This window comes from Branchiostoma belcheri, unplaced genomic scaffold (genome assembly GCF_001625305.1).
Source record: "Branchiostoma belcheri isolate BF01 breed outbred unplaced genomic scaffold, Haploidv18h27 scaffold54, whole genome shotgun sequence".
In the NCBI taxonomy this organism is placed as follows: Eukaryota; Metazoa; Chordata; class Leptocardii; order Amphioxiformes; family Branchiostomatidae; genus Branchiostoma; species Branchiostoma belcheri.
This window is the reverse complement of record NW_017804176.1, coordinates 1,740,105-1,751,158: the sequence shown is the minus strand read 5'-3', so window position 1 is coordinate 1,751,158 and position 11,054 is coordinate 1,740,105. Positions and strand designations below refer to the sequence as shown.

Below are 11,054 nucleotides of genomic sequence, written 5' to 3'. Positions count from 1 at the left end.
CTTTTACATATTAATGGAGCTATAGATGTATACATAAGTACTCACACTTATTCTGCTTATTACTAGATTAAGTATATATACAGCCAAATATAGTATACTGAACTGCCAAAACCTTTAGGGGTAGATTTTTTTTTTCTTAGCTATGTTGAGATAGCAGACTTCACCCCCTCTTGCAGAATATACAGAAACTGCAGTACAGAAACAGACACACTCATACATATACAACAACACTTAAGTCCGTTGGCCTTGAAGCAATGAAAGTTTTGACTAAGTACAAATGCGGCCACTAGTCTACTGCCATCGAACAAATAGAGGGGCGTCCTTATCTCTAAACAGCCGTTTGAATGGAATGCTGCGCTTAGCTATTCTAGCATTGCAGGTCACAGCTTGTTCAAGAACACTCACTCCCACATACTTCGCAAAAATCCGCGGGCGTCTTGAGTTGGCAGAGTGTGGGATAATTCCTTGCAAAGTTGTTTTTTTGCCTCGGTAAATAACGTTTTTATTGACCGTTCTTGGTATTAAATGTCTCATTTCTAAAAGTTAATTTTTCGGTTCCCTGCTGTTTGCATTACCCGTGACAAGGCCAAAACGCCCGCCTGGTCCTTGGCAGCGTGCCCATTGAACTTTGCCAAGCACTTATCTGATGCCGACGACAGAATGATAAAGAAACGGTCCCGAACGTATCGCACATGGAAGGAGAAAGGAAGTTGGTTTTGCAGACGTGGTTGCCATGCATGGACTGCTTATTCCAAGGAGAGCACAGGAAGCTGAACAATATTTTAACTTCCTGTGATATCCTGGTTTCTGTAAAAAAAATAATCCACTACGTTTCGATGATGTGGTCATTTCTTATCGGAGTAAAGGTACACAACAGGAAGTGGACGGGTATAAAAGGGCAGTGCACAAGTCTGGTTTGGAGAAGCTGACTTTGGGGCGCCTATCTGTGCGGTAGTTTAAACCGCTTGTGCGATTTGAAAAGTCTTGCCGCAAACAGGGCCAAGGTAAGATCTGTCAGTGGTTACATTTGTACGTTACAAACTAAGTTTTGTTTTTGGATGAGTTTGCTTGCTTTGAATTATAGTGTAGTTAACTTGAAATACTTAACCACATGACGCTGAACTGGCTTGGATTTCAAGCTTATTGTATATTTAGAAGTGTTAACATTTACGGTTTTTGCTTTCCAGGGATTGTGATACTCAACAAGCTTAAGACCCTTCACTGAAATTGTCACTCGTAATTGACTGCCTTAATCTTTTAACAATAATTGTGTTCTGTTTTTTTTCCACAGGCAACTTTTCACCATGAGGGTGCTGTACCTCTTAGTCCTTCTTGTCCCAACTTGTGTTCTTGCACAGAGCTTCCTGCAGAGAGCCCTTTCCGACTTGGCCCAAGGCGGGCGGAAGGTTTGTCCATACTGCCCGTACTGTGCGTACGCCTCGCGGTGCGGCGGTAGATGCACGCGGCCTGAGTGTGCTGCCTGTGGGTATCGCTTCCACTGTTCGTCCACGTGCGTGACGCTGTGTCTGCAGCCCGAGACTACCACGCCCCGTTCTACCACTACCACCACAACTACCACCGAGGCTACAACGCCGCCAACAAGCACAACTCAAGAGCCAACAACGACGCTTCCAGTGTCCACTTCCCCCGGGCCTTCCACCAGTCCGAACCCGTCGACTGCGCCTCCGAGTTCCTCCCCCGACCCGTCTGCGTCACCGTCGTCCCCTCCCGACCCGTCGGCTTCCCCGTCGTCGCCACCCGACCCGACCGCCGCATCACCGACGCCTCCCGACGAAGACTCGGGCTGCGAAGAGCGAGGAGGGTACTGCGAAGAGCGGGACTACTCCTGCCCTGGTCGCTACGTCTTCCACGGCGGTCTTTGCGCCGACCGGCCTGGACGAGTCTGCTGCCTGCCCCACGAGGAGCCCCTGTGCCGAGAGAAGGGCGGCGTCTGCCGGAGCGACGCGCGGTCCTGCCCGAGAGGGTACCACGAGGGAGGCGGAAGCTGTACGGGGCCTAGCAACAAAAACAAGCGATGCTGTCTACCAGACCCCACCACCCCGGCTGCTACCACCCAGATGCCGTCCACAACTAAACCTGCATCTACTCCACCCGCTACTACTACTCCTAAAGCAACGCCTCCTCCGCCTTCAAAATGCAGTAAACTGAAAATGGTCAGCCGGGGAGGTTGGGGCGCCAGACCGCCGAAGAAACGCACCTTATTCGCCAATCCTCCGAGCAGGGTTGTCATTCATCACAGTGACGGTTATCTAAGACATCTGTTCAGCTGGAGCTATTCCAGCGTGGCTGACTACAGGGAAAGAGTACAAGATATCCAAGAGGGCCACTTCGACAGAGGTTTCGACGACATCGGCTACAACTTCCTCATCGACGGCTTCGGCAACGTGTACGAAGGGCGTGGCTGGGACTACAGGTCAGTTGATACTTGCGTCATTTTAAAGATAGCAAAAAAAATAGAAGCTTGATTTTTTATACAGTTCTTTAATTACAATATCAAATATGGAAACGTTTGAAAAAGTTCAAACTTCATTTATCATCAAAACTAATTAACGCTAATTGCAAAAGGACGCATATTTTGGCAATTACAAATGTATTTATAACGCCGTAAAAACCAACACTTAACAAGTAAGTTTCATTAATCTAACGATGAACACATTTTCCCTTCTATTAATTTTGCGAAGGCTTTTAATGAAGGCCTTTGATATAATAATATGCATTATTTTCCCTTTCCAGTGGCGCTCATGTCCCGTGCTGTAACAGTTTCGCACTCGGTATCAACTTCCTCGGCTACTTCGACAGCAGAACGCCCACCGCAGCGGCTCGGGAGGCCGGGGAAAATCTGATCGCCTGCGGAGTGGAGATGGGGAAAATACGGCAGGGATACGACCTGAAGTGCCACCTGGACCTTGGGGCGGCCAGTGGAGATACGGACTGTCCCGGTGCAGCTCTTTGCCGATACGCTAGGAGGCATTATAGTGGTCTATAGAGTTAAATGAATGGTCATGTGTTGCCATTTCAAGTTTGACAGTAATGTGTGTGTGTTGAGGTCAAAATTCAGTTTGTATTTGGCCGCGATATGTGGTATTTGTATTTTTAAGATTCTGGTACAGGATATGTGTTTTGTGCAGGTGTGCAGATTTGTTTTAAAATGTATCAGAGATCACACTGTCCGCTCAACATTAACTGTAGTCAACATTAACAGACGGATACTACACTATTTTCTTCATTCCTAATTAATATTCTCTTACTGTGTGTTGTCTGTGCATTGTTTTACTTTAAAACGTCTTGCTGTCCTTTGAATGCATATATGCAGAAATGAGATCCAGATTTAAAATTACTACTACATGTACTTCTAGCACGAGAGGGATAGCTGTCACATACTCTATTTCACAATGAATTAATTTTCAGATTTCATAATCATTATGCTAGTTGCCTTTTATTGAAAAAATTAAGGACATACTATTAAAATGAAACACTCCACAACCCTTCATCATGCAGTTGGCACATTTTATTTCAGCAGCAGAAAACGTTAAGCACAATTACTTATCACTTGATGTTTACTATCCACATCCGGACTCATGTCATCTTTCTAATGATGGAATGTAGCGGCTTGTAGCTTAAGTTTCACTGTTGCTGGTGTAGGGCGGAGTTCTGTTGTTGTTGGATGGGTGGATGGGGAGTTTAATACTCCTCTCCCTCCTCCTCACCCTCACCCTCCACGGAGTCGACTCCGACCTCCTCGTAGTCCTTCTCCAGGGCAGCCAGATCCTCACGGGCCTCGGAGAACTCTCCCTCCTCCATACCCTCACCGACGTACCTGCAAACACACATGGGTGGTTATGTTAGACCTTTTAAAACTAAAAACAAGTAAAACGATAAAAAAGGCATAAAAACTAATGCTATGTGTCTTATGTCGTAGGAGATACACTCATCATCATTTTCATTTCTTGGTTCTGTGATTAAATAAAGGGCTAATGTCCGAAACCGAGGTGTTTAAGGTGTCATAAGGTCTGCTTGCTATAATCACCGAATTATCCAACGACTTCAGCGCACATGTAGGGATTACGGCCTCACAATTAGTATCGAATGTGGGCTCCTGATTGGTCAATAAATCTTGGCCATATGATAATAGAAAAGATAAGAAAAGGAGATCTTACCAGTGGACGAAGGCACGCTTGGCGTACATCAGATCGAACTTGTGGTCCAGACGGGCCCAGGCCTCAGCGATGGCGGTGGTGTTACTCAACATGCACACGGCACGCTGCACCTTGGCCAGGTCTCCGCCGGGCACCACGGTGGGAGGCTGGTAGTTGATGCCGACCTTGAAGCCGGTGGGGCACCAGTCGACGAACTGGATGGTGCGCTTGGTCTTGATGGTGGCGATGGCGGCGTTGACATCCTTGGGCACCACGTCACCACGGTACAGCATGCAGCAGGCCATGTACTTGCCGTGACGGGGATCGCACTTCACCATCTGGTTGGCGGGCTCGAAGCAGGCGTTGGTGATCTCGGCAACGGACAGCTGCTCGTGGTAGGCCTTCTCTGCGGAGATGACTGGGGCGTAGGTGGCCAGGGGGAAGTGGATACGTGGGTAGGGCACCAGGTTGGTCTGGAACTCGGTGAGATCCACGTTCAGGGCACCGTCGAAGCGGAGGGACGCGGTGATGGAGGAGACGATCTGGCCGATGAGACGGTTGAGGTTGGTGTAGGTCGGGCGCTCGATGTCCAGGTTACGGCGGCAGATGTCGTAGATGGCCTCGTTGTCGACCATGAAGGCGCAGTCGGAGTGTTCCAGGGTGGTGTGGGTGGTCAGGATGGAGTTGTAGGGCTCTACCACAGCGGTGGACACCTAGGCGACACAATATTATACTCTTAGATACCTGGTCCAATACATAGACTATAGAACTATGGTCACAAACCATAATGGTCTGCGAATGTATAGTTTCGTCACACATGTTCCATGTATATTGACTTGAGCTGAGGTTTTACAAAATTTTCACAGAATTTTCAAGCAGGCTCTAAGGCAGATTTTTCCGTAACAAGACAGGTGAATTTTACAAGCACGACTATCCAAGGAGACCGCCAGTTTTCGGTCGTACGACAATCGCACGACGCATGTGACCGGGCCATTATTTGTCAAGCTTATATAAACACGTGAGCACACACCTGTGGGGCGGGGTAGATGGCGAACTCCAGCTTGGACTTCTTGCCGTAGTCCACGGACAGACGCTCCATCAGCAGGGCGGCGAACCCGGACCCGGTGCCGCCACCGAAGGAGTGGAAGATGAGGAAGCCCTGCAGACCGGTGCACTGATCGGCCAGCTTACGGATGCGGTCCAGGACCAGGTCCACGATCTCCTTGCCGATGGTGTAGTGGCCGCGGGCGTAGTTGTTGGCGGCATCCTCCTTGCCAGTGATCAGCTGCTCGGGGTGGAACAGCTGGCGGTAGGTACCGGTACGGACCTCATCTGCAGGAGGACACAAGAAAATATAAGAAATATTAGTGTAAAGTCAATAAAATACAGAGCATCACAGTAGCAAAAGAAATCACCTTTCCCATCCGTTGCTATGTTTTGACATTCCATTATTAGATGTCTTGGGCGTTTCTCATTCTTCTTATCATGAAAAGCTTCTTCGAGTACTTTTCCTCAATCGTCGCTTCCTTAACGACCGACTCTCAATAACATCATGTGACATTTAGCCGCCAAGTAATTTTCAAATGAAGCTCACACGGCACAAAATCAGATAAGGGTCTGATCTATGATGTAGAAAGGTCATACAAGCTAACTGTATTCAGTATGAAATATCACGTGTGCAAAGTGCTGGCAGTTATACCATCGATTCTCTCTACCACGCTGCGGTTTCTCATTACAAACTGATAGAGCCGATATCCTAGGTCATAACTTTGGTGGAGATTTATATAGGGAATATACGTTTTACAACTCTGGTCACGTTTGAAAGAGTTTGAGCAGGCTATCTTTGGAATGCCGCGTATGTCGTTTATTGGTATGTGTACGTGTTACGTTAACTCCGTTGATATTCAACTTGTCTAAAGTCAGTGCAAGTAGAGATGAGAACTATCGTCAACTTTGATTCGTGAATTAAAATAAGTCAGGATATGTTTTCAAATCTGTGTGATGATGTTTTCATTCCGTTTTTTCGTCGTTCACATTGATTAGAAATTCTGTTTTTGACAAATATGGCCTGATAACCAAAGCCGATATGAAGGAAAGGTTGTTCTTCACATTTCGTTACAAACAACACGACAACAACACTTCCAAAACACGACCGTGAAATGTTACGTTACATGTAACGGTTCAGCGCCATTCAAAACAAAGAAAACCGTTGCTAAGGCCAGACCTGGCCAGGACGGGGGCCAGGACTTTCTTTTGTCCCGACAAACAAAAGCGCAATGCTTTGAAAAGCTACACGCCTGCAAAGGGGACAAAGTTTGCTTTGAAAGTTTATCCACAGGTTCTTATATACACGCTACGCTATGGTAAACAGTGGCTAAAGTCTCGCCCAGACAAAAGTGTACCTCCTATTACAAACAAGGTGTGCAACCGCCATTGTGATCTGTTTGTCAAAGACGTCGCGCTGTTATCCTATCAAAAGGACTACAAAATTTCTGCATTATGCAGTCTTATTGGCTTTTGTTGGGTGTAGAGGAATTTAAGGGACCTAGATATGCATATTGGTATAAACATACTTGTTGAAAAAACGAAAAGGGTTTAGAAATAGTATGTTTAATACTCAAATTGTTTTTGTACACAAATGATGGTCAATTTACTTCAGAATTTTCGTAAAACCGTATCCTGGCAGAAATTTATGATGCTTTTCTTATATAGGAGTGTTTGTATTTCCTTTTCAAACCTGTAGGTCTTTTAAAGTTTGGAATTTTAAGAGCTTTTTTATGTGTGAACGTTGCAATGCAAAGCATTGGCCAACATAGCAACGGTATGTTTTGTTTATATCACGACAAAAAGCCTATTTTGCACTTGTTATGGGTAAAACAAATGAGTAACGGCAGCCTGGTTTGAATGCATGCATTTCATAAACGATAGTTGGCTAAATTTCGGACGAACTTATTTCTATAACCTCCTTGACGACATCGAAGTAAAATAGAAAAGACGAGAATGCCTGGCACTGATTTTCACTAGTGCTTCGCTACATGCTTGACATTATTTTTTGTAAGAGCGTCCGGTTGTTCTTTTAACTCCTGCTCTTTATGTGATTTAGGCCCTGCTTAGAATGTAAAAAACACTCGACTACTTTTTGATCGCTGAGTCTCTTTCCTATGATGAAAAAATATTGATTTTCCCCTCCTAGTGTAGCTCACATCTCCCTCGCAGAGGCTAATATATTTCCTAGGATTTTTGTAACGTATCTGGTTAACTCTTTACCGATAACGGTGGGCTCCAGATCGACGAAGACGGCACGGGGCACGTGCTTGCCGGCGCCGGTCTCGCTGAAGAAGGTGTTGAAGGAGTCGTCGCCACCGCCGATGGTCTTGTCGCTCGGCATCTGGCCATCAGGCTGGATGCCGTGCTCCAGGCAGTACAGCTCCCAGCAGGCGTTACCGATCTGAACACCGGCCTGGCCGACGTGGATGGAGATACACTCACGCTACGGGAGAAAAAAAAACGACAAAACAATTATTTTTTTTTACAAAAGACAACAGCTTCATCTGATGAAAAATACCACAAACCTTTATTTCTATTTATTACATATTTTTGAAAGCTTATTTTAGAGAACTGTGATGTATATATTGATAAAATACAATGAAAACGACGTCTTGTAAAATGTAGGAACTTCATTGTTATGTCAGTCACGCAGCAACATGATGCAACGTTCCGGGGGTCGTTTCTTTATATAGTACGTGGCCTTTAAGTGTGACAGAGCGCCTTATGAGATAACATGAACATCCTATGGCACATTGGCACAGCAAGCTTTCACTTTTCGACAAAAAATTTCGCTAAAATATGACTGATTCTATTTTTCTGATAAGAATGGCGCCTACAGTATGTTAGAGATATAACTACACAATAACTATCACTAGAGGTGCCATCATTTCGGCGTTGGGGTGATATAATAGAGACTAGTACATCCATAAAGATTGTGTGAATTGATACCACGATCGAAAAGAGGCCACATCGTCTGTTGGGGTACATGTATTCTCCTCTGCAGCTACACTGAATTCAATAACGTTTTATACACATAATTTGATGAAATGTATCTCAGATATTGTCTGAAATGTACTCACCATTTTGGTTTAGTTGTGTTTTACGAAGATGACCTCAAGAGGCGAAGATTTTCGCGGTTTTTTTGGACGCTGAGTACTCGACGTTGCTCAAGGGGCTGACGAGTATTCGGGAACTGAGCCGGTGGGGGCCGGTACCCGCGCTTTTATTCTCACCGTCACGTGATCACCAAACTGCGCGCTGATTGGCGCAGACGACATTCAACCCTGTTTTGTGCCTTGGATACCAAATGACGCCCCCCGTGTGAGGTTTACTGTGATACACGGTTGCTGTTATTTTTGGCGGTGGTTGCTTGGGTCCAAGCTTTTGTCACAAGTGTCCATTGAACGTATCGCTATAGTGACCCAACTATTGTGCTCGCCTGGTTGTGTTCTGAAACATTATCCTACTTGAAACATGGCGTAACCGATCAACAATCGCCAGTTTTGTATCCAATCCTGTCTCCATCTGTTCTGAATGTAGACCGTTTAGTCAGATTGTTCTCTTAGTTTCTAAAGCCCGCTTCCTTCCTCTTTTAAAAGATAATACAACTACGTCTGTCTCTTGTGGATATGTAAAGCACTTCGGTAAGGCTATATAGAAGTTGAAAATATAAGTGTAACGTTACATGTACGTGAAAAAGGTTTACCATTCGAAGGCGAATGAATGGCTTTGCAGATGTAAGGGATTATAACTTTGAGAGATTGACGGTTTTGAGTTTCTTGTATGAAGAAGAGAAACTAATAGATATCTGTACAGAATATTAAATATGAATTAAGGATGTGAGTTCGATCTAGGCAGAAGATACAGTACAACCCAAACACTCTAGTTCCGTGTTCAGTGTTGTGTCAACCAGTCAGGTTTTTTACGCATACGCTTATTCGTATACTCATCTGAATGACTTTAGTAAATCTGAAAACATTTTCCGAAAATGCTGTCTTCTTGGGAGACGGACAACACAAAGTTCTGCGGTAAAGAATACCGATCACCGCGGTGTAGTACATTGTATTTATATTGGCAACGGCTTCGTTGTTTATTTTCTTCAACACAGGCGTTGATTTTATTATAGCAGCCTGTTGCTACGAGTCGACTCATGCTCCGTGTATGTGTACATTTGTCCGGTTAAGGTTGACGTGTAAACACGGCAAATAAAAGGCGTGTTGTCAACGTCACGTCACGTACAGAACCACTCCGCTTAGGCCGTTCTGTACTGCTAATAGTACTGAAACCGTTTGTTATTGCGACTGAACCCGCCAAGTTGAGTGGTTACGCCCGTAGAGATAATTGATTTTTCTACTTCCTTGTCAACGGTATAGCCTGGGTACCAGACCCTACCGTGAGTTAGAATCCCTTCGGCCAGAGAAGCCATACGCACCGCTATTACCCCGAGTCGGCACCCTGGCTCTATCTCCTTGCTACCTTGAAAGATAAAAAGGGTTTGGGCGGATACTCTTGTAGCGGACATTAGGGTTTTTACCCCCCGGAAATCTATCGCTTATGATCTGAAACGCCAGCGTCTGGCACCCAGGCTACTACGGTATGGACGCGGTCAGATTCGTGGAACGAGTTCTTTTCTCGTACGACTTTCAGTGAGGGTAGACAGGCAACACCGACCAACCACCGACAAGCCTTTACGGCGACATTTCCGTCACAAGACAACTTCATCTTGTACAGCATACCCACGACTGACCCAAGAATGTCCTCAATGTCGTACGATAAGTTTAAAAAAATCATCGTACGACGGACCAGGCGGGCCTTAAGCAGGACTTTGTATACACGCGTAGGTCACCGAGTCCCAGAGGGACGGACATTTTATTATTGATCACATATTGATGTCTCTGTTTCCATAGATATCACAGTAACTTATACATGGCTCAAAATTAGAAAAAAAAGTACGAATGAATGTTCAAGATATGAAAAATGTGTATGACGTAATACCGCCAGTTGTACAAAGGTAGATTGACTATAAAAATATGAGGAAAATGTGCTAGCAAAAAAAGCAAACTGAGTAAAGCAATACCGTGCAGTCTCTTCGTTAACTTACTAGTAGTCACCAGCCTTTAACTTGTTGACCATAAACTTGCGTTGCCATGTTGTAACAGCTACGTTTTTCAGATGGCTATACCATTTTGAAATGACCGAAGGGGAAATGTTTTAACTTTTATTGTTTGGGTTGCAGCGTCTGAAATGCCATCCCTGTTTGTTTTGGGTTTGTCAACTGTTTGTTTCCATTTCTTTCGTAAACACTGTCCTCCATAAGGCCGATAGTAACCTGGACACGGTAGTTGTTTGTCTCTATGGCGTTGTCTGTTATTTTCACGTATAATGTTGTAACTTTGCTCAACTTTTTTATTTTCAATACACAGTCCTGTGATTAAAAAGTTCACGAGTTTCCAAGCAACTCCCCTTGAAAGTGACATAATGAATTATAGCATTTAGCCTTATGCAAGCAATCATGCTGGCAGCGTTTGAACAATGTCAACACGGAAGACCCTAGCTTGAACATATATGGGATTCTTTATTGACTTTCGTGTGGAACATATGCAGACGTCGACTGCATTTAGCCTCTATGTAGGCTCTACCATGACACTGTTGGTTATTGTTTTTTGTTTGCTTGCGAATTACGTACTGTTTCTATAGCCTCCTTCGCAGTCTTGTTGGGCGTCGGCATTATTTTTTCTCTGAGCGACGCGAGTGATATGCGGCCGCGAGGGACGATTTGCTGCCGAGGGAGTTTTTGCCACGGGCACGGAGAGAAGGTTTCGCGCTCCAACAACGAAACCTTCTCTCCGT

The 11,054-nt window shown here is 45.1% G+C and overlaps 2 protein-coding genes across 2 annotated transcripts; one reads left to right on the top strand and one right to left on the bottom strand.

The window, feature by feature from the left end:
- The first annotated feature begins 882 nt into the window (after positions 1–882).
- On the top strand, positions 883–3,509 carry LOC109481129 (uncharacterized protein DKFZp434B061-like). The gene is made up of 3 exons (XM_019783620.1): positions 883–1,004; positions 1,292–2,434; positions 2,755–3,509. Exons 2-3 carry the CDS (start codon positions 1,305–1,307, stop codon positions 3,005–3,007), a joined length of 1,383 nt encoding a protein of 460 aa, XP_019639179.1. The 5' UTR covers positions 883–1,004; positions 1,292–1,304; the 3' UTR covers positions 3,008–3,509.
- A 1-nt stretch (position 3,510) lies between these two features.
- LOC109481131 (tubulin alpha-1A chain-like) lies at positions 3,511–8,388 on the bottom strand. Its single transcript, XM_019783623.1, has 5 exons — positions 8,285–8,388; positions 7,425–7,647; positions 5,188–5,489; positions 4,179–4,870; positions 3,511–3,838 (listed from the first exon to the last, which is right to left on the bottom strand). Exons 1-5 carry the CDS (start codon positions 8,285–8,287, stop codon positions 3,703–3,705), a joined length of 1,356 nt encoding a protein of 451 aa, XP_019639182.1. The 5' UTR covers positions 8,288–8,388; the 3' UTR covers positions 3,511–3,702.
- Positions 8,389–11,054: the final 2,666 nt, after the last annotated feature.